This window comes from Phalacrocorax aristotelis, chromosome 21, assembly GCF_949628215.1.
Source record: "Phalacrocorax aristotelis chromosome 21, bGulAri2.1, whole genome shotgun sequence".
Classification (NCBI taxonomy): domain Eukaryota; kingdom Metazoa; phylum Chordata; class Aves; order Suliformes; family Phalacrocoracidae; genus Phalacrocorax; species Phalacrocorax aristotelis.
In genome coordinates, this window is record NC_134296.1 from 4,746,230 (window position 1) to 4,771,596 (window position 25,367).

Genomic DNA, 25,367 nt, shown 5'->3' on the forward strand with positions numbered 1-25,367 from the left:
AGCTCAAAAGGGATCTAAATTCCCTGGTTTTCCTGCTGTAAAAATAAATCACCACCAAAAAAAAAAAAAAAAAAAAATCAAGTGATATCATATAGTTAAGTCTCACGATAAATTCTTGGCTCTTACTCCCCAAATCCTTCCTTACTCCATTAAATCTGCTGAAGTGACCAGGATTTCTCAAATGAGAAACGGTGTGTGGGGATAGGACATTTATTACCTACCTTTCAAACACCAAGATAAAGCGGTTGGTATTCTCTTTCGATGCATGAGGGGGCTCCTACCAGGCTTATTTATTTATTTATCACAAGGCTTCATTGGTATCATCTGAGAGGTAGGAGATTTTAAGGCTCCCACCAGACATAAAAGATGAAGGCAAGCTAAGAACATACCCATAATAGGAATGCAAGAATTCCTGTAGATTTTGCCACAGGGAAATTAGTTTGCTTCAGGGGTATAAAGCTCTTGAACCAATTCAAAGATAAAACTCTGCTGAAGAATTGTCTCCATGCAACAGAAAATTTCAAAAGCTGTAAACAAACAATACAAAACAGCACAACACTTGCTGTGCAGAAAGACTCCGTCTCCTCACAAAATTCAGTGTTTTATTTTGGTGAAAAACAAGACACTTTCACGTGGATATCTAAAAGAAAATTTTAAAAAACATCTCTCATGTAGCTGTTTGCAGTCAAGGAAACTCTGCCCTTGGGTGCATTTGGCTGGAATTTCTCCTTTTCCCTCCTCCTGCCGACAAACAGCAATCCCCTGCGTGAAGCACTGATCTAAGAACCAAGAGAACCACAGGCCTGATCTCAGAAACGCTCAGAGACATGAAGGACAACAAGAAATATGCGTAGCATTCAAGACCTTTGCTTTGAAACAGAGGAAAGAGATTGAGAAGGGAAAAAAAAAAACCACCACCACAAAAAAACCACCTTGGGCTGCCTCCAGCGCTGCTTTTTGGAGGGACTCTTGATCCAGATGGGCAGGCAGAAAAGAGGATGCAGTCTCTCTAAACCAGGCTCCAGGGAGTCCTTTCATCTGATCCCCGCTACAGGCACCTGCTGCTGCTTGCGGATCTTGTTGAACAGCTCCATGTACTGAACCATCGTGTCCGCTGGGCTGTAGACGCTGTCGTGCTTGGTGCCAAACACGGATGGGATGCCGGGAGTGTGGTTCCCCATGAAGCTCTGCATGAACTCCATGAGCAGGTTCCAGCAGTCGTTGGCTATCACACAGGGGCAGTACTCCACCTGCCAACAGAAACCGCAGTCCTGAAGCTCACGGCAGTGGCGATAGCCATGCAGGGTGCAACGCGCTTTCCCCTCTCTGCCTCGCTAGAGAGAGAATGCTTTCCATAAGAACATCTGAGAATATTTAGTTAAAACACGGATGGACAAATATGAATGAACAGGACATCCTGGGAACATGCAAGCATCCCTTCAAAAGGGTAGAGGAGGTAAAGTGTACCCTCTAAGGGAATTGCTTTTATTAAATTCCCAGTACTTGAGGTCTTGGGGCATTGCTTCAAGTGTACATTATCTTTACCCCATTCAAAAAATCAAACTGCATTCCCACACCCTGGTAGGTCGATGACTTGTCTGGCTGTGATGTCTTCCAGGAGCATCCTGGAAAAACCCTTGGGACTTAAGGACCTGAAGTGTTTTACTAAATATGAGTCTGATCCCAAATCAGGGGTAGGTCCTAATGCAACCCCTGAAAAAACTACTAAACTAAACCAGAAGCAGCCAGATCACCTGGCAAATCTGGCGCTAAACTCAAATTTAGGGTAAAACAAGCTTCTGTTTAACCCCAGGTCAATAGCAATGCTGATGCTGTGATGTCGGTGTTGACTGCAGTGAAGAAAGAGGCCATTTCTCAGTCCCCATCCCGGCTGGCTAGGAACACCTGCCTGAGTAGGCACAGTGCGATTATTAACTGTATGTTGGGTAATAGGATTTCTGTGTTTAGAAAAGCATAAGCTCTGATTTGAAGGACTTTTAAGCATCTAATTCTCAGCTATCTTGACAGCTGTTAGGCACCAATACATCTAGATGTCTGGAGCCTGACCTACTCTGCCCTTCCCCTAGCAGCACAGCCCAGCTCCTTGTCTTTTATGAGATGTTTTTCAGCTCAGCTGAGGCTTGTCCATGGCTTGTGAGCCTTCAGCTCAGCCAACCATCTCCCCAAATGCCTTCCTAGATCCTCCTGTGCCCCTTCATGTAGGCTGAAAGCATTTCCCTTTAGCGTTTGCTTCAGCCCAGCCTCCACCCTGCGAAATGCCTGTCGGCAGCTGGCGACCGGTGCTCTCGAGCCTCATCAGCAGTCACGGCACTGAGTGGAGAGTGCGGAAGCAGTTTGATGGCGGGCTTTGAGCCCACGGTGCACCCCACGGTGCAGCAATCCAGGTCGGCATGCCACGGTGGAGGACTGATGCCTGCCAAAAGCTCTCTGGTGAGGAGACCACCACCATTTCTGCACTGTGTGAGCAGAACCTGGCTCTGCCGTTGTCTGCTTGAGATGGGGAAAGAAAGCAAAACCCAGATCAGCATCGAATTAGCAGCTGAAGAGGTTGTTTTGCCCCCCTCGGTATGCTTATTAACCTGAAGTGCTACTAGTTGTGCATCAGGTCTTTAAGCAGCTTTTTAGTTCATTGGCATCCCTTCAGGGTTTTGTTTATTGACACTTTAATGACAGGCTTTTCTGTAGCTGCAGCTGAGCCCCAAAGCACCCACCTGAATTAAACCTTGTGAAAAGGGGATAAATACCCTGCCTGCTGCATATGCGAGCGCAGCTAGTACAAACTCCCAGCAACAAGCAATGCAATCAAGACAGAGAAGGGACGGGGGATTTCCCTGTCTGTTGTATTTCATACCCTTCAAAGACAATTCTTACCTCCACAGATATCCCACGGGCGCTGGGCCCCATTGTAACCGTGCCCACCTTCACCAAGAAGTCGCAGTACTGGTAGCGGGTGCCCCGGCTCTCTATCTTGTTCGCCTTGGCATTTTGGAAGAAGCCTTTCAACTTCACCATAAGGATATCAAAGTTGGCATCTGCTATGAGGCAGGGACCGTTTTCAAAGAGAGCGAAGCAGCTGAGGGGATATTCGGAGTTGTGCATCACATACATCAGCTTGCCTGTCTGCCCTGAAATAAAAGCAACGGTATTTAGGCTGTAAAACCAACACTCCTGAGCTTGTACATGCTTTAAAGAAGCATCTGGTTTTTCCTTTGCCCTCCTTGTTGTTTTAATCACAGCGTCCTTGTACCACTTGTGTCCGTTTGGTGAAGAGATTGTATTCCCTTCTTAAGATTTAAAGGTAAAGGGGAAAACAAATCTTCTGCAGCCCGAGGATAATACCAGCACAACTCAGGGACCAGAGGGCGAGCAGGACACGAGATCCCCAGCAGACTGGGCTCAAAAAGCACCCACCTCCCATCCCCAAGCATGTGGCCAGGCATCCTGCCTACAGTCACTGGAGGAAGGCTGGTCTTTGCCTCTCCTCCCACTCCCCCACCAGCCCTGCAGGGAAAGGATGTGCTGGGACACACTCTGGAAAACAGGGTGTCTGGAGAGGACGCGCCTAGCTTGTACCACGCTTTGGAAGCTGGGAAAATTTCTCATTTATCCACATAGACCAAAAAAAGCCTTTCCACAGGTGTGGCCGTACAAGTTCCAGCTGCAGAAAGAAAGCAGGAAAAAGCTGCTCTAGTAGCATCATGTGGATCTGTCCAGGTACGTGGATCTGTCCGGGCAACTTGGCTGAGCAGAGCCCCGAGGCCGCATGGGCTCACTGCTGACCTCTGCAGCCACAGAGCCACCACGGTGATGTTCACCTTAGCGTTTTTACATGATGTAAAAATCCAAGCGTTTAGGAAAAATAAAGAGGCTGGAACAGCCCCTCAGGGTGAGGAGGCCACGCCATACCTTTGAGCTACCGTTTTAGACCGTGCTATGTCAATAGGGGATTTGGGCTCCTCCGAGCACATCCCCTGCCCTCGAGTGATGGCCCTCCTGGCACAGAGCAGGCGGGTGCTGCCAGGAGACTTGAGCCCATCCTCTCCAGAGCAAAACGCAGCCTCCAAAGCGACTCTGGCACAAGCGGCGTTTTGAGAAGTTTCACAGAAAAAACACGCTGACAGGAAAGACAGCTGACGTGAGTGGGAATCCTCAAGGGACGGCTCCCCCCACGACACGGCCCCCCCCAGGGCAGGGTGACACCGGGACACGTGGGGAACAGCAAGAATGGCCTTCGTGAGCGGGCAGAACAACACGGCTGGGCGTTTGCTATGGGGCAGCCCCAGCCCAGGTGGGATGGTCCGTGCCTCACACTGACCTTCCCTGACTCCCCCAGGACCGCGTACAGGGATGCTTCTTCTCCCAGAGGAAAGAAGGAGCCAGTGGGAAGTGCAACACCTGCATTCCACGGCAGAGAAGGCATTCTGCGGGCAGTGAGATGGCTGCTCATCCCCACAACGATAAATAAAACCATGATAAATAAAACAGCAACGGCCTGCAGGAAAAACTTTGGTCCACAAAGCCGTGGCCTCACCCACAGCAAACACTCATTCCACGGGAGACTGTGCTGTCACCACAGCCGGGTTTCACCAGCACCGTGGAGGGAATTCCAGGAGCTGGAAGTGGTACCGGGAGAAGGAAGGGCTCTGGGCAGGCTGGGAGCAGCGGGTGCTGACCTTGGCTGCTGATGGTGGAGGCGGCGGTGTGGTAGGTCTCGCAGTCCACGCAGAAGGTGCCCTGCTTCTCGGCCCCCAGCACCTCCAGCTTCCGTGTCAGGATCTCCACTGTCTGCTGGACACTCTTCCCCTCCGCCACCGGCATCTGCGCCACGCTGCAACCGGGGGCGGGGGGAGTCAGAGACCCACCGGCAACCGTGCAACGGGCGCTATCGGCGGCTCCTCCCGGCTGCCCGCCCCAAGGCGGCCCCGTCCCGTGTTCCCCCCGTCCTGGTCGCCCGGCCCCAGTCCCGGTCTCCCCATGCCCCTGTCCTGGTCCCTCTGTCCCCCGGTCCCGGTCCTCCGGTGTCCCCATCCCCTTTTCCTGGTCTCGGACCCCCATCCCCGTCCCGGTCCCAGTGCCTCGGTCCCCTCATCCTGGTCCCTCTCCCGGTGTCCTGGTCCCGGCCCCGGCCCGTGTCCCCCCATCCCAGTTCTAGTCCCAGTCCCGATGTCCTAGTCCTGATCCTGAGCCCGACCCATGTCCCCCCATCCCGGTCCCAGGGTCCCGATCCCCCCGTCCTCACCAGGTGACCCCCATGCCGCTCCGCCCCACCGGCACGGAACGGAGACCTCCGGGAGGGGGCGTGACCAACGTCCCGCCGGAAGGGGCGTGGCCGCCGCGCCGCCGGAAGGGGCGGAGCCTAAGCGCGCGGCGCTCCGCGAGGTCCCGCAGCCATGCCCAAGGCCCGGCGGCCGCGGGGCCCCGGCCCCGGCCCCACGGTACCGCTGGCCCAGCAGATCCTGCAGGACGCGGCCCCGCGGCCCACGGCGCGGGAGAAGCGTCGCGGCGGCCGGGCGGAGGATGAGGAGGGCGGCGGGGAGGGGTACGTGGAGGCGCGGTTGTCCCGGCGCATCCTGGAGCAGGCCCGGCGGCAGCAGGAGGAGCTGGAGGCCGAGCACGGCCCCGGGGCTCCCGCCGCCCCCAGACACCGCGGCACGGCGCTGGGTGAGCCCCCCTCCCCCCGATCCCCCCCGTGAGCCTCCCCCACCCCCGTCCTGAGCTCCCCCCTGATCCCCGCCCGTGAGCGTCCCCCCATCCCCCCCCGTGAGCCTCCCCCATCCCCCTCCTGAGCTCCCCCCCGATCCCTGCCCGTGAGCCTCCCCCCCGATCCCCGCCCGTGAGCCTCCCCCGATCCCCCCCGTGAGCCTCCCCCCATCCCCCGCCGTGAGCCTCCCCCACCCCCCTCCTGAGCTCCCCCCGATCCCCGCCCGTGAGCGTCCCCCCATCCCCCCCCGTGAGCCTCCCCCATCCCCCTCCTGAGCTCTCCCCCGATCCCCGCCCGTGAGCCTCCCCCGATCCCCGCCCGTGAGCCTCCCCCGATCCCCCCCGTGAGCCTCCCCCCATCCCCCGCCGTGAGCCTCCCCCACCCCCCTCCTGAGCTCCCCCCTGATCCCCGCCCGTGAGCCTCCCCCGATCCCCCCCGTGAGCCTCCCTCGATCCCCCCCGTGAGCCTCCCCCCATCCCCCGCCGTGAGCCTCCCCCACCCCGCTCCTGAGCTCCCCCCCGATCCCCCCCGTGAGCCTCCCCCGATCCCCCCCGTGAGCCTCCCCCGATCCCCCCCGTGAGCCTCCCCCGATCCTCCCGTGAGCCTCCCCCTGTCCCCCGCCGTGAGCCTCCCCCTGTCCCCCACCGTGAGCCTCCCCCGATCCCCACCGTGAGTTCCCCCCAACCCCCCCATGAGCCTCCCCCTGATCCCCACCGTGAGCCCCCCCGAGCACCCCCGCGGGCTCCCCCCGAGCCCCCAGCCCGCGCTGGTGTGGGGTGGGGGACCCCGGGCTCAGCCAGCGCCGCTCCCCCTCAGGCCCGGTGGGGTCTGGCCCCGGCTGGGACTCCGAGGACGATGAGGAATGGCCTTCGCTGGAGCAAGCGGCGGCAGGACGGAGTGGGGAGTGCTGCGGGGAGGTGGTGGTGGACCCCGAGGACGAGAAAGCCATCGAGATGTTCATGAACAAGAACCCGCCGGTGAGGTGAGGACGGGGCCGGGACTGGGGCAGCAGCCGGTGCTTCCCAGCGCAGCCCCTGACTCGCACCCTCCTGCGCCGGCCACAGGCGCACGCTGGCGGACATCATCATGGAGAAGATCACGGAGAAGCAGACGGAAGTGGAGACGGCGCTGTCGGAGATATCGGGCTGCCCCATGCCCCAGCTTGATCCCCGCGTCCTGGAGGTTTACAGGGGCGTCAGAGAGGTGAGGCCAAGGCCGCTCTGCCCCAGGGCCCCGTGAACGCCACGCTGAGCCCCGCAGCCGCCGCCTCTGTGCCCGCTCTCCCTCAGTGACGCGGTCTCTGTCCTTACCCTGTGCTGGCGGTTCTGTGTGTTAACCACACCTTGGGTAGTGCCGGTCACTGAAGGGCCTGGAGAGCTTCTGAGTGACAACCTCTTGAGCACTGGGCTTGGGATGGCCCTGGGCCCGGCCTTTCTTACCAGTGGTGCTAAGGGAGGGGAAAACTTTCTCGTGGCCGTGAGACAAGTCCCACAGCCCTGCTGTCAGTGCCCACGTGTCACAGCCCGGCCTGTATCCATGTCTTTTAAGGTGCTGTCCAAATACAGGAGTGGGAAACTCCCCAAAGCATTTAAAATCATTCCTGCCTTGTCCAACTGGGAGCAGATCCTCTACATCACAGAGCCAGAGACATGGACAGCAGCTGCCATGTACCAAGCCACCAGGTAAGATCCTCTCTGGGAGATGCTGATGTAGGATTCTTCAGTTTTTTCTTTCCATAACTGGAACCAGGTTTACAAAATACTGCGCTGTCCCCTGCTTGGCCTCCTTCCTCCACACGTCACTTTGTGCTTTGCTTTTCTCAGGATATTTTCATCCAACCTGAAAGAGAGGATGGCCCAGCGGTTCTACAACCTGGTGCTGCTGCCGCGGGTCAGAGATGACATCGCGGAGTACAAGCGCCTGAACTTCCACCTCTACATGGCTTTGAAGAAGGCTCTGTTCAAGCCGGCAGCCTGGTTCAAAGGTCGGGACTCCCTGCGGGGCTGCCGTTCGTACCCGGGAGCCTCTCGCCATCTGGGAAGCTTGGCAGGGGCGCGTGTTGCACAGCACTGCCCAGTGGGACAGGACACTGTCCCCGGCCTGGGGTGGTCCTGGGGGCTCGGTGGGGAGGAGGAGATGTGAAGGAGATGCAGGGCGTCCCCCTTGATGGACGAGGTGGCTTTCAAAGCCCCAGGGGCCCGTTTGCGGCGGTCAGGGTGGAAGGGTGATGAGTGCCATAGGCTTATGCCGGTGCTGCCAGCGAGCCCTGGGCAGGTATTTGGGTTCTTCTGGAGGTCGGTGGAAGGTTACGAACTGTCTCGGGTCTGATCTCGGTTTCATCTGGCAACCTGAGGGTGTTCAGGGCTAGTTGCCTGTCAGGGAGATGCTGTGGCCCCTGTAACAGCAGCTGGTGGAGAAGCTCTTATTTCCTGGGGTCAGATGTGTCCTGGGACAGGAGAAGGGGCTGAGCCCCGTGTCCTGCAGCTCTGCCTGCTGCAGTTAAGTCTGGCGATGCCTAACACTGCCCCCTCTGCAGGGATCCTCATCCCCCTGTGCGAGTCGGGGACCTGCACGCTGCGGGAGGCCATCATCATCGGCAGCATCCTCACCAAGTGCTCCATCCCCGTCCTCCACTCCAGGTAACGTGCCGGGAGGCTGCGGGGGACAGAGGCTCTCCTTTAGGGAGGCCGGTGCGGTGCCTCAGATCTGTCCCTCTGCCCCTCCAAGGTGGGAGGTTCGCTCAGCTCCCTGGGGGGCTGAGATTCAAGGCTCAGCACTGGGTTTGTCACCTTGGTGTCTGGGTGCCTGCCCTCACCTCGGTGTTCCCTCCCTCCCCACAGCGCGGCCATGCTGAAGATCGCCGAGATGCAGTACAGCGGCGCCAACAGCATCTTCCTCCGCCTGCTCATCGACAAGAAGTACGCCCTGCCCTTCCGTGTGGTGGATGCCCTCGTCTTCCACTTCCTGGCCTTCCGCACAGACCAGCGGGTCCTGCCCGTGCTGTGGCACCAGAGCTTCCTGGCCTTCACCCAGCGCTACAAGGAGGACCTTTCCTCGGAGCAGAAGGAGGCTTTGCTCGAGCTGCTCAAGTTCCACAGCCATCCGCAGATCTCGCCAGAGATCCGGAGGGAGCTGGTGAACTCCAAGACGCGGGACGTGGAAGGGCAGCCGCCCGTGGCCATGGAGTGAGCAGGGAGAGGCGGGAGAAGCTGCAGCCCGCCCTGCTCCCGGAACGCTGCTGGATGCGGTTGGGAGCCTGGTGCGTGAGCGGAGCCGTGGGGAGGCGCGCGGGAGCATTCCGGGATCCCGCTGCTCCAAGTGGGTGCTGGGAGCAGGCTCTGCCTGTAGAGCTGGACTGTGCCCCCTGCACCACTCGTCACGGGGCCGGGCAGCCCCTGTCCCATGCGGGGACATGGTGCCACCAGCACTCGGCGGGGGTTTGGCCTGTTCCTCTATTGGAAAATAAAACCTGAGGCCTGTCCGTCTGTCCGGGGTGGTTCTGCCCTGCAGCTGCACCTCTGCGGTCGCTTCCCACCCTGTCCTGTCCCCAGCAGGTGGCAGAGCAAAGCCGCCAGCCCCGGGCCTCTTGCAGAGCTGCAGCTGGAGTCTGCGCTGCAGGTGCTGCCCCGCGACTGCACACGGAGGAGGGACCCCTGTGCACCCCCTCTTCTCTCCCTGAGCAGCCCCCGTGCCATTGGGCAAAGGGAGGGCGGACGGGGGGCCAGGGCTGGGGCCCACAGGCTGGTCCCAAAGCCAACACTGCTCTTGGTGGGGGAAAAATGGCTCCTGCGGGTGCTGGAGGGTTTGCCCAAGGGCTTGGCTGTCACCAGGCAGGAGCGGGGCCTGAACTGGCCACCACAGGGAGCGTGGCCATGGCCAGAGGTGAGGGCGAGAGCAGCCCAGCAGTGCCAGGAGCCTTCCTGGCACCATCCCCACCACCCCCCTGCCGCCAGAATGCCTGCCATCCCTCTTCCCCAGGGGTTCTGGAGCGCTCCCTTCCCCAGCCACCCCTCTGGGTGTAACTCCGCTCGGCAAGGCTGGGGAAGCCCCGGCACCGCTGTCCTCGCCGGGCCCCCGCAGCCGCGTGCTGGCAGCAGCCTGCCCACACGCACGTGCCGCCTCTGCTGGAAAACCCGCAGCGGGGGCTTCTCCCACAGCCCACACGGCACCGCGCTTGCTCTGGGGAATTGCTGATGGTGACGCCGCGGGGTTTGCGCGCTGCAGGTACCCCGCCGTGCTCCTGAAACCGGCACAAAGTCGCGCTGGTGCAGCCCAGGGAGAAAAGCTCCTGTGGGTTCCTGCGGCAGCAGGCTGCGCTGAGGGCGGCCGCTGCTGCTCTCTCGAGAGTTGGCACCGTCTCCCGTGACAGCAGCAGGAGCAGAAGCCACGCGAAGCAGAGCAGCACACAGAGCCGGGCCTGGTTGCACACCGCAACGCCTTTTCCTTGGCTTCCTGATTTTTATCTCTTTAAAGAAGCCAGAAGCTGATGAGCATGAAAGATAGCCCGGGCTCGCGCGGTGCACCCAGCGCGCTCTCGCCACCCTGCAGCACCGCCTGAGCTGCTGCAAAGGCGCCGGGGGCGTGAAGTTGCCACCTCCTCTCCGGCGGCCGCACCGCAGGAAGGTGTTGGGCTCCGCGTCCATCCACCGCCAGCCGTGAGCTGCCCCAGGGCCCCGGCGAGCGCGACGCCGTCCCTCGGCCGCCTCCCCTTCGCCTCTCAGCGGCGTCGGGGCTGGCTGGCGGGGTCCTGCCTCCCCGTTTCATCCTGCTCTTGCGGCTCTGGGAAACGCAGGGCTGGAGCCTCCGGGAGCGGCCCGAGGGGATCCTCTGGCTGCTGGGGTCCCACCCCAGGGCGATGCAGGGCAGCAGATCACAAAGGGAGACCCTTGAGGCGTTCGTACTCGTTTAAAATACTTTATTGCAACATCATATCATCCTCTGATTCTCCCAGCAGCGGGACTCTTGCATGTGAACGTGAAACCAGTTTACTCTTAAATTAAAACTCATTTATATATAAAAAAAGAATTATTTGTTCAGGCGAGCTTTGCACACCCCCAGCCCTCCTGCTAGCAGGAGTCGGCGGCGGATGCCTCTTCTTGACAAATCAGGCTAGTGGAAGAACAGCAGCCCCATCTTTTTCCATCTGATAAGACTTGTTTCTAGTGGCATCCAAAAATAAAAAACAAAAACCAAGGAAGGTTTCTACCTCCTTTTCCACATCCCCCCTGGGAGGACGACAGCCACAGATCCACATGTCCAGAGGTCACCAAGCAGCGACATCCTGCCTCCTGTCCCTGCGGAGTCTTTCGGGCTTCTCCTGGTTAATACAAATCTACTCTTTAATGGTTTTTCTCTTAGAAAAGCAGCATTATTATTTTTTTAAAACACTCTTTATAAAAACTAACAGACAGGATCAACAACAACAATACAAAAAAATGCAATAATCGCTTTTCAACTCAAGTACGCAGCAAATTTTCCACCCCATGAGGATACAACTTGGACCCACGTGGATATTTATGCAACGCAGCCCCCTCCTGAACGTGATCCGAGATCCCTGCCTTGGAGGAGCGAAGATGCATTTCAGACTATAGCAGCACATTCAAATGTATCTCTGAAAACCTAGTCTGATGTCTAAGCTACCTAAAAAAAATTAAAAAAAACCCAACCAGCTTCCAAGTGAGAGTCTCCCATTGCCCAGGGAGCTACGGAAGGGGACGGAGGGTGAAGGCACTCTTTCGGAGGGAGAGGAGACCAGCAGCCAGGCCCCACACCAAGGAACTGCACAGTCTTCCTCCCTCCCCATTTCCCAGCAGTTAATAATAAATTAAGCAGCCTCAGTGGGGCAGCGGAAAGCCAAGGGGATCGCGCCCGAACCTCGCCCAGGAGGCTGCTCCCTGAGGCGAGGACGTCCGCTCTCCGCACAGACGGAGCGCGCGTGCCCCCAAGCAAGCCAAAAACCCACCAATCCCAAATCTAACAGCAACGAGAAACAAGCCACCTGCCCCACCCCACCCCAAGCAGAAGCAGCCATGCCACCCCCCCCAGGAGCCACAGCGATCGGGCATGAAGCAATTGGGACCGAGGGGCCAACAAGCAACTGGCTCCCTCCGCCGGACACTCGGTTCTCCCCGTGAGCCGCGCGGGCCTGTGGCAGCCCGGCCCGGGGAGGGGACCCAGGGGTTAGAAGGGTTTTGGTCACGCAGGTGGGGGTACGAGGCTCGCTCTCCATGATCGATGGCCCACGCGGGGCTGGAAGTTGTCCCGGTAAACACCCATGAGGAGACGGCGAACGGCCCAGCCGGGCTACGAGGAACGTGAACTGAAATGTTTTACAACTTCATTTTGGGTCTTGCTCCCCCTCCCCAGCTATTCTTGTGCCCTGCCACCAAGAAAACGGTCGCTTCACCCCAGCCACCTCCAGAAGGTGACGAGCAAGTGCCGAGCTCCGCCAGCCTGGCTGCCCGCTCCCGACGGATGAGCACGGATCCTGCTCTGCGCTCCCAGCGAGCAGAACAAATCCCCCGCAGGCGTCAGATGGAGGGGGCTGACGGATGGGTAGGTGGGATGCAGCGACCTTTCAGTGTCCAGGGCGAGGTCCTGCTGCAGCGGGGCCGGGCGGCTCTCGGGAAGGGGAGGCCGGTCACAGGTTGATGTCCGTGACGTCTGTCGGGGTGCTGGTGGGCTGGCTGGCCAGGTAAGCGGCAGTCTTGGCAGTGCTGTATTCCTGTTGGGTTTGGGATGCCTGTTTCAGGCTCTCGGCTAAGGCCGCCTCAATCTGCTCCTGACAGGCTTTCAGGCAGTCCTGCGGGAGAGGGAACGAGACAAGAGGCTTCAGTTCTCTGCTTCTCTGAGGTGGGAGCCTTATAAATAGCCCTGAGCAGCTGCTGGGCTACATCTCTGGCCCCTGGAGTATCTGAACACACAGGACAAAGAAGCCTTTCTCCAACAAGAGGCATCTCCAGCTTGTCTGTGCTTTAGGCCCCTCCCCAGGAGAAGCCCTGGTTGTCTTCTCCCCACCTCCCTGCTTGACCACATTCTTGAGGAACGGAGGTTGTGCCCATCAGAGCTCGCCAAAGCATCCGGGCTCGTGCCTGGGCACAGCGTGTGATTTCAGCATCACGGCTGTCAGCTGCCGCTGCCGACCCAGAGGCCGGAGCAGAGCAATTCTGTGCAGGCCAGCATCAACCTTTACAACCAAAACTTCCCGGATCCAGGAGGGATGGCCGGCGTGCAGTGCCACGGGTGCGCACCTTGGAGCCCCACCTGCCTCCCCCAGGCCCTACCTCCGAGGGCTCCCGGAGCTCGCCGTGGTCCCGCACCGCCGCGGTGACCCATCCGCTGCAGAGAAGCCGAGCGCAGCTCTGCCTGCTCCCGGCCCACCTCCGGGCCAGGACAAGGTGAATCCCCGCTGGGTGCCCCGGCTGACGCACGCTGCGACACTTTGGGGATCCTGAAGGCAGCGGGACCCTCCTAGACCCAACAGCCGCCCCAGCCACACGTTCCCTACGCACCGTTGCGCTGGGTCATTACAAGAACGACGCTGCGGCCACGTAGCTTCTCACAAGGCTTTTACCCTCCCACTCTCCCCTCCATGGGAGCCCCGCGTGACTCTCCCGCACCTCCCCAGGGAGCCCAGCGCTGGGGGACATGCCAGCCCCACAAACAGGAAGGTGCAGGGGACTGAGAGCAGCGGCGAAGCACTTGTAATAAAAGCAAACTCCCCTGTTTTCTCCCCACGCAAGCTGTAACCAGAGGAGGAAACTCCTCCACTTCGACCCCGGAGCACCGTGACGCACCGAGAGCTGCAGGAGGCATCGCCGGTGGGTGCACCCCACCGGCTGCATCACGGCTCTGACCGAGGGGTAAGAGGTGGCATTTCGCACCTCGCGGCCGGAGCCGAGCTGGACGCTGCGGGGCCGCGTGCGCTCGCTGGATACTGTCACAGACCGAAATCTCTTACCAGGAATCCGCCGCCAGTTCTTAGAAACTGACAGAGGATGTGGCGAGCGAAAATAGCAACGCCCACCTCCCCTTCCCCACGCTGTTTCCCGTCAGCACAGCCTCCAGCCTGCCTGCCCGCAGCCCCGGGGCAAGCTCACTGCAGGGCCTCGCACCACGGCCAGCGGGTCCCCGGGCTCTCCCTCAGCAATTTCGGTAGAGATGCTAAAAGCTGGCTTGGCCACAGGCAGCCAGGCTCCTTTGCTGGCCAGCGAAGCCTCAGGGGCTGCCCGGGAGGCAGCTCGGTGGGCCCCAGCCTGTGTGCTCCCTACTCTGCAGGTCGGCCGTGCTGTGGGGCTCTGGCTTAGACATATGCTGGGGGCTGGTCCTGCTCCATGAGGTTTGAGGACTGATCCAGAGTAGCTCCAAACTGCACCCAAAGTACTGGCACAGCCAGCGATGAGCCAGCCTCAGCGCGGCAGCGCAGCTCCTGCCAGCCAGAGCTGGCACAGCCCTGCACCATCGTCCCGCTCCATCCCTACAGCGTCCCTGCACCCCCAGCGCTGCCCGGCTGAGCCTTGGCAGCTGCGGGAAGGGGATCGCTCCTCCAGTGCTGAGTCACAGCCCAGGGACACTGCGAGGCCAGGTTCAGGGAAAAGCATCAGCACCACAAATGCGGGAGGCCGAGGCCGGGTGCTTCCCCTGGGAGTCCCGCAGTTCTGCAGACACGTCCCCAGGGCTTCCTTCTGCTACAGGAGCCGCCCCAGCCCCGCCTGGGCAGGGACGGTTTGTGCAGCACCTCGCACCGGGGCGGGCTGTGGGGGTGAACAGATGCCCTCTCCAGGCTGAGGAGGGAGAGGAGCAGGCCGGAGGGTAGCAGGGCTGTGCTGGGCTCCATTTTGGCTCCGGTCCCTCGGCGGTGCCCTCCCTGCTTCCCACCTGTTCCCTCCACCAGCCCCAGCCCAGAGCAGGTTTCAGTCCCTGCCCCATTCACTACAGCAGCTTGAGAGCAGCTGGCTGCACCGATTCACTCTTTAAAAAGGCTCTGACTAACAAAAAAAAAAAAATTAAAGCTGCACAAATAGATCAGGACACCCTCCTGCCCCGTCCCCTCCCTGCCTGGACAAAGCCTGGTTGCAGCCTCCCACCCGCTGCGGCACCGGCACCTCTTCCAATTCCCGGCGCTGCTGTCAGGGGACTGTAACTAACCCCGCGCCCGGCTGCCGGCATTAGCGCTCGGGTAGAAGAAAAGATCAAAAGGGGCCCCTGGCAGAAGAAAGGCTCCCGATTGCTTCACTGCAGCAGGAGCGACCTGGAAATGGGGAGCCCGACAGGGTCCCACTTCCCCATTCAAAGGGCACTGGAGGGGGAGGCGGATGCCCCCCACCATCCCGATGTCCCCAAAGCCACCGTGCCAGCATCCTGACACGCCCTGTGCCCCCGACCCCTTCCCACCCAAGTCTGGGCACCTGCAACCAGACACCAGCGGAGGTTAGCAGATGCCGAGCTCAACTTCTCCCTCTGCCCCATCCCACCTTGTCAACCCGATCCCACCAACACCTGCCCGCGCAGGGAACAGACGCTCCCCTTTGTCCTGCTTTTCAAAGGCTCCCGAGCTCGTCCCGCTCCACACAGGCAGCGCTCGGAAGCCAGGAGCCGACTGCAGCTGCGGGACCGACCAAGGGTGCTGCGTTTAGAGATGCCCACTCATCTCTGGGCACTCCTCAAACCAAGGTCAGCATCACAAACAGCCTAATTCCCTCTCCCTCTAAGAAGAATGAGCAGCAGAAAGAGGAAGGGGTTCCACCAGATCCAGCACCAAAAACGGCTTTGCTGTTCCCCCGTGAACACTCACCACCTCCGTGCCAGTGATGCTGGCCAGCAGCTCGGTGATCGCCTCGCCGGTGAAATTGTTCACAGAGACCGTCAGGCCGTGGATCGCTGCTCCGATGCTGCCTGTCGCAATCATGGAGGGGGGGTACATGGCAAAAGTGTGGTCTAGAGCCAGGACAAGGACACAAGGGGCAAAAAGAAGCTGTTAGCAAGGATACACATGGTAAGTTCTTGGGACTGCGATTTCCCTGGAAGACTAGAGGGCCAGGCAGAGGGGTCTCTCCAGCTTAGTGGGAAGAAGTGGGGGTGAAGCGACAGGAAACAGGCCGAGCAGCAGAGCAGCAAGCCTCATTAAGGTATTTCTCTGCACCTGTCTCACCAAAAGGAGTTCTAAAGATAAGGTTGCTCTAGTGACTTAGAGCGAGGTTGACAAAAGCCTCAATTAAACCCTGCCTTTACCCCGGACGCCCTCCAGCAGCCACAGCCTGCACAGCAAGAGGGGTGGCACGGAGGCTTTGCTCCTTCCCAGCATCTTCTGGGTACCCACTTAGAGCCCTCAGGACCATTATCCCACTTTGTGAGGGATAGAAAACATGTCATGGAGCAGCAAAATGCTCTGTTTTGAATGAAGGCAGGCATCCAGCTCCCCAGAAAGGCAGGGCGTCGGAGACCAGCCCCAGGTTACCCAGCAGCCCGGCTCAAGCCCAGGCTATCCCACCTTAGTGGCCAGCCCACCCTCCCCAGCACCCCGCTGGAGCCACCCGCCGAGAGCTGGCACCCACCTGTGGCACACAGGGCAATAAAGGTCTGTGCATGTTTCTTCACCAGCTCCATTTTGTCCTTAGGCAGCGGGAGGTGATGCAGGATGTGAGCCAAGAAATCATTTGCTATCACTGAGACCAGGTCCCACTTTAGCTTCTCCAGGACTAGAACCTCCCAGTCCTACAGAGTCAGACAGACAGACAGTGTGTTATTCAGCAAGGCTAGGCCAGGCAGGAACACTCACCAAATTCAAGGGCAGATAAGGCCAGTGCTTAGGGAAGGGCCAGAAAAACAGTAAAATCCATGAGACAGGGAAGAAAAGGGAGAACATCCCTGCTCTGCGACTATGGCACAAATCCAGCCTTAAGTTATTGCAAAGCCTGGAGTAAAGATCAGAAGAGGAAGCGATAAATGTGGTTTCTTCTTTCCAAGGTGCAATCAGATTAGCCTTCGACACTCTTCTGCTTTGCAAGGTTGCTGCAACAGCCCACACAGGAAAACCAGAGCAAGGAGCAGTAGGCACACCATTCCCACATCCCTTCTCCATTCCCAAAAGGAAAGGCTGATGCCCAGGCTGCCAGCAGCAATCCCGTGTGGGGCTAACCCCGCTACAGCAAAGGGAGCACCGAAGCCCACCTCTCTGTGTGCTCCTTGGAGCCGGCCAGCGCACTGACTCCCTCCTACAGTGGCTCCTCGGCTGCTGAGCCACAGGAGGCAGTAGCTGCTCGGCAGCCACCCCCTTGGCACGACACGTGGAAGCGAGGGACCCAAACAGCCCGAACTCCTCTATGAGATCTTCTATCCCTACACCCCTACAGGGGCTGCAACTAGGTGCTGAGGTCTTCAGCCCAACGAACACTGGGCAGGCAGCCCTACGGAGGAGGTCCCAGGCTGGGCAGTAGGACTTTGGCAGAACCTGCCCTACTCATCATGCCTCTTCTCTGCCAAGAGAGCCTCCAGCCATGCTCAATAGAGCATCCCCAGCAGCTTCTCAGGGGAAGAGGCACCAAACAGCCATGCTAACGCCCACCTCTCCCACTGACGTACAAGCGATGGCTCACCGGTGCTCCCCAGGTACATGCCAGGTGGCTGCTGATGTCTCCGTCCCACGTTGTGGTGCTCTCTCTAAGCATCTAACAGAGATCTCTGCAATCTCTTTCCCGAGCCAGTCTCTGTGTAATCTGCAAGCTGGGGACCAGATGGCAGGAAGGCCGGGAGCCCCCCGCGGATTTCAGCTGGAGCTCGGGCTGCTCCTCTCATCTGCTCAGCCTCTCGCAGGCTCTTCCAACTCTGGGCATTAGTCCTAACCCCGACAAGAAAACCAAAGTGCAGAGCAGCCACAGGCAAGCACTTGGCAGCGTTATCACCCTGCAAGTCCTGCAGAGGTTTGGTACCAAAGCACTCATCTGGCAAGGTATAAGCAAGGAGAGCCCTACGATTAGAGCCTTAGCACAGAATTTGGGACCCCTGAATTCAGCTCCCCGCTCTGCCACCTGTGTCGAGGTCTATGTGACTTAGCTAGGGCAGCAGCCGAATCAAACTCGAGGCCACACACATACTGGTCTCACTGGGCTGGGCGGCTTTGATGTTACGTCTGCGTATGACGATGCCACCAACAGAGCAGTCTCAGGAGAGGCGAGAGCTGCGTCTTTCTAGGATCGTTTCCCTTCCCATCCCAGCCGGAATGTCACGGGCAGCCCACACCCAGCTGCCCGAGCTTCTCTGCCGGTCCCAATTCCCCCACGTCCCGAGCCACGACAAAGATCTCTGGCTCCCAATTTCTCTCATCCTCTGGATCAGCAGCAAATCTGGTTTTGGCAACAGGGTCCAGGTACGCCAGAAAGGCCACAGAAGATGCCCCCATGTCCCTCCTCTCTGCTAGCAGAGGGGCGCTGACAGCGGCCCTGATGGTGCGCTGGGAAAGGAAAACACCCTGCAGGAGCTGAAGCTCCAGGTTTGGAATGACAGAGCTGAATTGGGATTTGTATCAGATATCTCCATTTCAGGGCCTAGTTCTACCCAGCAGAATATCTATTCTTTTTCCAAGTAGGCTAGGATTACAAGGTCAGTGCTGCCCGCAGACGTGCCAAAGGGCTGCCAGAACAGATGGATTTGAAGAAGTGAGATTTTTCATAAGGGCAGATCTTCATTTTCTCTCTCTTTTTTTTTTTTAAACCCACTCTTTCCCCTTACACAACAATACCAGTTTTAAGTTGCTTAAATGAGCAGCATTGCTCAACCTGCTCCAAATCCCCCATGAGGCCAAACACGCCGTTTGCCATTTCACAGCCTGCATTTTTCCAACCAGAAAGCAGTGCTTTGCTAGTCCATGCTTGCTAGTCTCCCATATGGATGGCCAGCCTGCTAGTCTTTCTATATTTTTAAGCCAAATCCACAGATAAAAGCAAGAAGAAACTTAGCAATGAGCTCCAGAGCCTGAGGATCGCAGCACAGCTCACCGAGGGTGCCTGGTTCAACAGCGGGATTGGAACAGAGGGGAGAGATCAGGCTTGGGTAAAAGAAGAAAAAAACAGGTAGTGCTGCCCATGGGTTAAACTGCAGAAACACAGCAAGGTGACACAAGGAAAGGGCCACTGGAGATGGAGAGTTCTGTGCCTTGTCCCTGCCTGCTGCTCCTCTGGAACCCACCAAGGGCAGCAGGCTGGGAAAGCCGGCTGCTTGCTCGTGCGTGAGCCCGCTTTGTTGGGAAGGGGCACAGGACGCTGCTGACACCTTCGGCAGTCACTGTCCCGAGGGCGAGAGGCCGAGGCAGCTCCAGCCCGACTTCTCCACGCGAGCTGGGAGCGCGGCTTTCCTGCAGACCCAGGGAGAAGGTCAAAAGGAGGGCCTGGAGATTGCAGCTCACGAAGCAAACCCAAAAGGGATCACTACACCTGAGAGGGGAGCTCCTGAGCACCGAGGAGACACCACCCCAGCATCATCTGGGCTCTTGCTCCTTGCCTTTCTTCCCAGAGCTGCAAGCCAGCTACTGGAAGTTACCAGAGGCACATGACTGTACTGGTATGGCAGAGAGCCTGTCCCTGCTGGGACGCACTTTGTCCTAAGGAAATCCAGGGGGCAAGTCAGCTCAACTACGAGACCTCACCTGGGCCAAGCTGGCTCCTGCCACACCAGGACTGATCCAGGACAACAGCCTGTCCGTTTGCAATGCACAAAAGCAGCTCTTTTCCAGCTACTACAGAGGTTCATCATCTTCTTAAAAACCTCGTTGTTGCAAAAGGCCTGATCCCGAGACCCAGCCGGCGCTTGAGATGCCAGCTGAAGGCGACAGGCGCCAAGGACTGTCACCAGCTCACAAGATTTAGCTCAGGGAAGCCACTCTCCTGCCAAACCACCCTGCTCCTCGCTTCGCTCCTGCTAACCCTGGGGACTTCCCGCTCTCAGAGCAGCATGTCAGAATCTCTGAATCACTTTATCTGTGGAAGAAGCAGAACAAAAGGCTGCAAGAGATAGGCGAGCAGGTTTGCAACAACAGCACCACTCAGTATAGCAAACATCCTTTTCCTGGCATTTTGTTTTGCACCTAATTGAATCAGTGTCTGCCTGGCTAATAAAAGAGAGGAAGAAAGTGGAAAATGTTCCTTTGTTTCTCCAGCCTGTGGAGCCCACCCTCCTTGTGGAGGGGCTGCAAGCTGCCAGCGCTGCCCACTGAGCATCCCGTTGCTGGGAATGCATCAGGTCGCCCTTCTGTAAGATCCCTCAGGGCAGAGCTCCCCACGCCTGGCCAGTGTCTCTGGGGGTGGAAACCGCGCGGCAGCTGAGCTTCCCCTCTGTAAGCTTGCTCCCTTGATTTCTCCTGGCTGCATCCCACCAGAAAGGAAAAAAAAACCATAACAAAATAAAAAAAACCCCAAGGAAGGAAAGCAACTACCATTTCCCATTGCCTCCCCTGCTCTGCCAAGGTGATCTCAGAGTACAGTCCCATTGCAGCGAAACAGCCTCAAGGCCCTGGCTGCTGCCCCTGCACCCTCTCACTACGACAGACCCAAGACATAAGCAGAGACTGTTTTACTCAATTTACAGCTCTGCAAATGCAGACTGGGATGTGACAGTCACACCAGCTTCTCTCCTTTTCATGCAGCGACGGTCGCTCTGTACATCAAGCTCTACCCTCAGCAACACCCACACACCCGCTGTGCCTACAAGGAGTCTGTGTAGACCTATCTGGCGAGGCTGCACAGGGAGCAGAAGGCCCAGCTCCTCTCTGCAGCAGCCCTGCCTGCAGGAGAAAAGGAAGTTGCACTCGATTTTGTCACTCAAGTTGATAAGGTACCATTTTACATTATCGCAGACTTGATGAGACACCAGCGAAGCGGGAGCAGGCTGCACTCCGCTGTGCTCGCGAGCTGACTCAAAAAGAAGGTGGAAAGAGCTGCTGATCTTGCTGCTGGCCACCCACCCTACCCAGCAGCTGAGACACAGCTACAGAAATGAGCAGCCACGAAAGTCCATTTGCAAATAGGAAATCTGGGGCAAACGTTTGTTTCCATCCCCTGACCAGGGCACAAGACTGGATGTCAAGGGTGAAGGTGCCAACTTCAGATACAGAAACGGTCACATCTCTCTGAGCCGCGCAACAGGCAGAAGGCAAAACAGCAAAACAGAAGCGTGTCTTCTGGATAGTCAATGCTCTATGACAAGCGAACACCCTTTTCTACTCAGCTGTTCTCTCTTTCTCTTATTTCCACTCCCCATGGCGTGCTGACACTGCTGCTCCCTTCACTGTCTACCTAATGGGTTGATCCTGCTTACGGTCTTTGCTAGGAAATATCTGGCAGCCAAAGATTTCAGAGGCAAGCCAATGAGTTAGGAGCAAACCAGGCAGATGAAGGGGACCTACAACTGCTCTCCTCAACCTCCAAGCAGCTGAGCACCCTCTTGCACAGGCCAGAAAAGCCTTTATTAAAAAAAATAAAAAATTAAATAAAAGAAAGGTAGGTTAGATAACACCCTTGACGGAAATCCAACTTCCTCCAAATGGACAAGTCCCTCGTTGCATCATTTCCTTCTCTCTAGAATAACTTCATCAAGATTTTCTTTCCAGTGTGTCCTTTCTAAACCACAGAGCTGGTGCCAAGCATCCCGGCAAGAGTAGGAAGCAAACCTACTGGGAAAGTGAGCCTGCTTCCTCCGAAAGGCTGGGGAGGACACGCTGGAGGCTGAAATGGCACCGATCCATGAGAAGACGCCAGGACGCACCATTGTCCAAACCTTGATGAAGAAGCTCCCCTTCCCCTCCCCACCCTCTTCCACTGCAAGATTGTGAAAGAGAAGTAACATTACCACGGTTAGCACAGAGGAGGAAAACAGCAGCTCGCCCTGGTTTTGTAATCAGGGTATTAACTCTTGTCAGGCCCTAAAGCGAAGACAAATCCTTCGCGTATCTTCAGATATTACCTCCGCTCCCTCTTTACAGTGGGGAGCAATGGGAGACTGGAGCAGGATCTGCTCCAAACAGGGTTAAACATCTACCAAAAGCAAGCCTTGTGGCGGGCAGAGAAAGATGACCACCAGATCACAGGCTGCAGAGCATCTCCTGCCCAGACATCTGCAAATGCCTCCGTGCCTCTCCTTAAGGGCTGTGGCTGGTTTGTGATGCCTTTGCTCAGCCCTCTGGCTCGCACCAATTGCAAGGAACAAACTCTTGCACCGCTGATTGTTCATGGCCATCCCCTTGGGAAAGGGAAAAGGGATCCTATTTGCCTGATAAACCTGTCTTTGGCTATCCCAAGAAAGGACTTCTGACCCCCAAAATGAAGCCATTCTTGTCCACCTCAACTGCATATTGATTCCGGAGCACAACGATGGGAGAGATCCGTGCCAACCATCCGGCTGTGCCTCCTGTTGCACCGAGAGCAAGCCAGGATCCTGGTGGAAAAAAGTACAGGGAAGGACAACTCCAGTACCGAGACACACACAATCAGAAGTGAGCAACAGACAGCAGGCAGCGCTTTCCTCCATCTCCACCCCAGTGCTGCCAGGAGGAGGGAGAAGGGAAGATGAACATTGTGGCATTGCTTAGCCACAACTTCCTACTGAAGAACATCTGGGGGAAGAAATAAAAAATACTCTGAGTGAGGAGGCATTAGCGTTTGAGTGTGAGAGTGAAGGAAAGCCTCCAGGGATGTTGCACATGCTCTGCCCGCTTCCCACCTGCACGTCTCCTAACTGTTCTCCTTTGGAAGGAGCCTGTCACACAGCTCAACGTTCAACTGAAAAAAGCAAATCCTCACCAAGAATAAATCACCAAATAAATCAGAATGAAGTACAGCTGGGATCCATGGGAGATATGCACACGGTGCCCACCAAGATGGATTCCTTGTAGCCCAAGGTCCACGCCGCAGAAATCACTAGAATCTCCCCTAGTGTGCAGGGATGATGACAAGACCCCCTGCAAAGCCTGGATCAAAGAGGGAGACAGAGGCGAAGCATGGCAGTAAGGTTACCTTCCTACAACCCGTATTCCTCTCGGCCAGGAATCACTCTGAAGGGACAGAGATCTGACACTGGCCCACAACACGCATTTTGATCACCTTCACGCTCCTGAGGGCATGGAGAGCACTGTCCGTGCTTTGAAATGCAGCCTGCTTGCCTACAAGATGACTGTTGGCCACCTTCTACTCCTTGTTGCCTCTGCAACAAACACAGGCAACTTTTTCTGGCCCAGCAGAAGAGTAAGCACAAACCAACTCCCATTCCCCCTGCCTTTTTTTCCAGCTAAGTGTTATCATCATCACAGGGCCAATAGGAACCCTCCCGATACAGGCTAGGATTGGCTTCACGTGATGGATCCCAGTCCCACCCCTCACCACTGTTCACCGTAACAATCCACATACCTTTTTCCACGAGTGCTACTTAAGGCAACAACCACCCACAAACGACTACAGGGAGAGAGGTTTGGAGGTGAGGGGATTTTCCCCAGCCTTCACTGGCACTTGAAAAAACCATGTTCACACTAGAGTTCCCCAGTTACCGGAACCGCTTTCCGATTCACACCTGAAAGTTTTGTGGGCTCACTCCCCACCCTGGGGATAAATCACACTCAGATCATCTCACCCACCCCAGCCCAAAAAAATAGATAACTAATAAGGCGATGACTAACCCTGAGAAATTCTCGTAGGCAAACCGTCTCCAGGGATGTTTGTTACTCGAAGCGAGGTGGCCGTTTCCTCCCCAGGGCTCTGATCTACCAGCATGGGAGGCCCCCAAGAAAAGGGGCTCTCCAATTTCCTCCCCCACTGGCGAAGCTGAACTCAGAGGTTTGGATCATTGCTTTGAACTTTTATCAGACGTGAAAACGCTTTGCCTTTCAAAGCCTACACAGCTTCTGCCCGAGTGTACGATGGGAGAGGCAACGTAGCCCTGCTGTAACTCCAGGGCGTGGAGCAGGACCTGGGCAGCAGCAAGGTCCCACTCACTTCCATCACCTTGGCAGCACCGTCAGCCTGGACGGTACAACCCAGCCAGTTGGATCGCAGGTCAGGAAAGCTCCCACCCATTTTGCTGGTTAATTCTCCACTTAAAGCTTCATTTTTCCTACTGGTGTGGAAATGCATCTCCCACGTCACGCCCCTTTGCAGCCAGGGCAAGTCAGAGCCACACGCCCCAGCAGCGGCCCCCGCCTCGTGCCCCGCTGGCTGCGCAGACGGGAGCCTTTGTTCTCCAGAGCTGTCACTCGAGAGCGAACCAGCGCCTGGGAGCGAGCTCAGCGTGGCAGCTCCGTGCTGGCAACGAGCACTGAAGGCACAAGGGACTTTCTCTGTAAACTGGAGGTGACAATTCTGCTTCCCACAACAGGGAGGATGGAAAGGTCTCCACCAACAGACGTCACACCCACCGGGGCAAGGAGGAGAGAAGGTTGGTTGGGGAATGCAGAGGAAGGTGAAGAAATGGGAGAAAGAGAACAGGAGGAGACACAGGGGCAGGTATGCTGCCAAGTAGTAGGATGCAGGAGATAAGACAGCTGGGCAGGAGGTAGAGGACTCTTTTAGGGGTGGTTACCAGGAGCTGCTGAGGCGTGATGGAGTTGTCTGTGTAAATGCAGAGTTTCTCCACGGTCAGGGGCATGGTTTCTCGCAGCTTGGAAGCCAGGAGCATGCAGACTGCTCCCAGGAGCTGCAAGTGATTTTTCCGCATGCTGACTGTTGACAGGTAGCGATCCACATAATTCATGGCCAAGGGGAAGACCTCTTCTTCACACTTCTGCTCCTCGCACACCTGACAAAACCCAATTACAAAAATAAAAAAGTAAAAGGAAGTTTTAATCAGCACAGGACTCCCCAGATCCTGCCTGCACCGCAGCTTCAAAGCTTCTGGTCATGATGGTGTTTCACACTTATCTGCAGGGCTTTGAAGGCACCTCGGTGCTAGGGAGTAAATTAGCTACAGGCGTTAAGCCTATGACTTTGGAGGGATTTACACCAGCAGCAAGTTTGACCAATGTATTAAGACTTTATCTTCCTGTGGAAAGCTGCAGAACTTATTTGTGCACTACAAATATAGCTACAGGTATGTTAGGACCAAGATTGTTTTATTTGGCACCTTTTTTAAATATTCCCTGTTGGGGATGTCTCCAGCCAGCTGTACAGCAAAGCTGCTGTTTTCTGCCCTGTGGGGACTGGGGACCTCTGGAAAAACGGAGCAGTTCCAGCATATCTCCAGCTGGAGACCTAATAGTGCAGGATCCACAGCCACTTCTGGCAATTCCACCTTAAGTGGTCTAGAGCCACGAGAAGAATCAATGGCAGAGCCCAGAAGCCTTCCTCCTCCCTCAGCCACACTTGTACCACAGCCACGAACAGACTCCAGGAGCTCTGAATTTCAGTCCTCTGCTCTTATCTCTCAACCAGTATCATAACACTTGTCACATTTAACTTCCTTCTTTTAACACAACCATAAAAATACTGAGGTTTCTCCTCATACAGCAGCAACCACCACCACTCTCCTTCCAGCAGCAACTGCCTGCCCCTGCGCAGGCTGCCTAGCGCGGGCCGGGGACGCCGACACGCACGGTCATGACAACTGCCAAGTGTCATCAACTTCTTGACTGCCTTTAGGGCTTCACAGGAATGAGCTCCAGAGTGGCTTTTAT

The 25,367-nt window shown here is 57.1% G+C and overlaps 3 protein-coding genes across 7 annotated transcripts in view; 1 reads left to right on the plus strand and 2 right to left on the minus strand.

Moving 5' to 3' along the window:
* Positions 1 to 582: 582 nt before the first annotated feature.
* MED20 (mediator complex subunit 20) lies at positions 583 to 5,372 on the minus strand. Of its 2 annotated transcripts, XM_075115766.1 has the most exons (4): positions 5,261 to 5,372; positions 4,695 to 4,849; positions 2,893 to 3,146; positions 583 to 1,250 (listed from the first exon to the last, which is right to left on the minus strand). In XM_075115766.1, exons 1-4 carry the CDS (start codon positions 5,272 to 5,274, stop codon positions 1,035 to 1,037), a joined length of 639 nt encoding a protein of 212 aa, XP_074971867.1. In that variant the 5' UTR covers positions 5,275 to 5,372; the 3' UTR covers positions 583 to 1,034. The 2 variants fall into 2 exon arrangements, with proteins under 2 accessions (XP_074971867.1, XP_074971868.1); XM_075115767.1 differs by lacking the exons at positions 4,695 to 4,849; positions 5,261 to 5,372 and adding an exon at positions 4,514 to 4,668.
* Positions 5,355 to 9,203, plus strand: BYSL (bystin like). Its single transcript, XM_075115757.1, has 7 exons — positions 5,355 to 5,682; positions 6,539 to 6,704; positions 6,787 to 6,925; positions 7,271 to 7,404; positions 7,546 to 7,706; positions 8,259 to 8,361; positions 8,563 to 9,203. The coding sequence occupies exons 1-7, from the start codon at positions 5,412 to 5,414 to the stop codon at positions 8,909 to 8,911; spliced, it is 1,323 nt and encodes a 440-aa protein (XP_074971858.1). The 5' UTR covers positions 5,355 to 5,411; the 3' UTR covers positions 8,912 to 9,203.
* Positions 9,204 to 10,620: 1,417 nt separating this feature from the next.
* CCND3 (cyclin D3) overlaps positions 10,621 to 25,367 on the minus strand; it is a 47,734-nt gene continuing 32,987 nt past the window's right edge. For all 4 annotated transcript variants that reach the window (XM_075115762.1, XM_075115764.1, XM_075115763.1 and 1 more), the window contains exons 2-5: positions 24,278 to 24,493; positions 16,276 to 16,435; positions 15,516 to 15,658; positions 10,621 to 12,524 (exon numbers count right to left, since the gene is read on the minus strand). In XM_075115762.1, the coding sequence (XP_074971863.1) occupies positions 12,363 to 12,524; positions 15,516 to 15,658; positions 16,276 to 16,435; positions 24,278 to 24,493 (681 nt within the window). In that variant the 3' untranslated portion in view covers positions 10,621 to 12,362. The remainder of the gene's footprint in view (positions 12,525 to 15,515; positions 15,659 to 16,275; positions 16,436 to 24,277; positions 24,494 to 25,367) is intronic.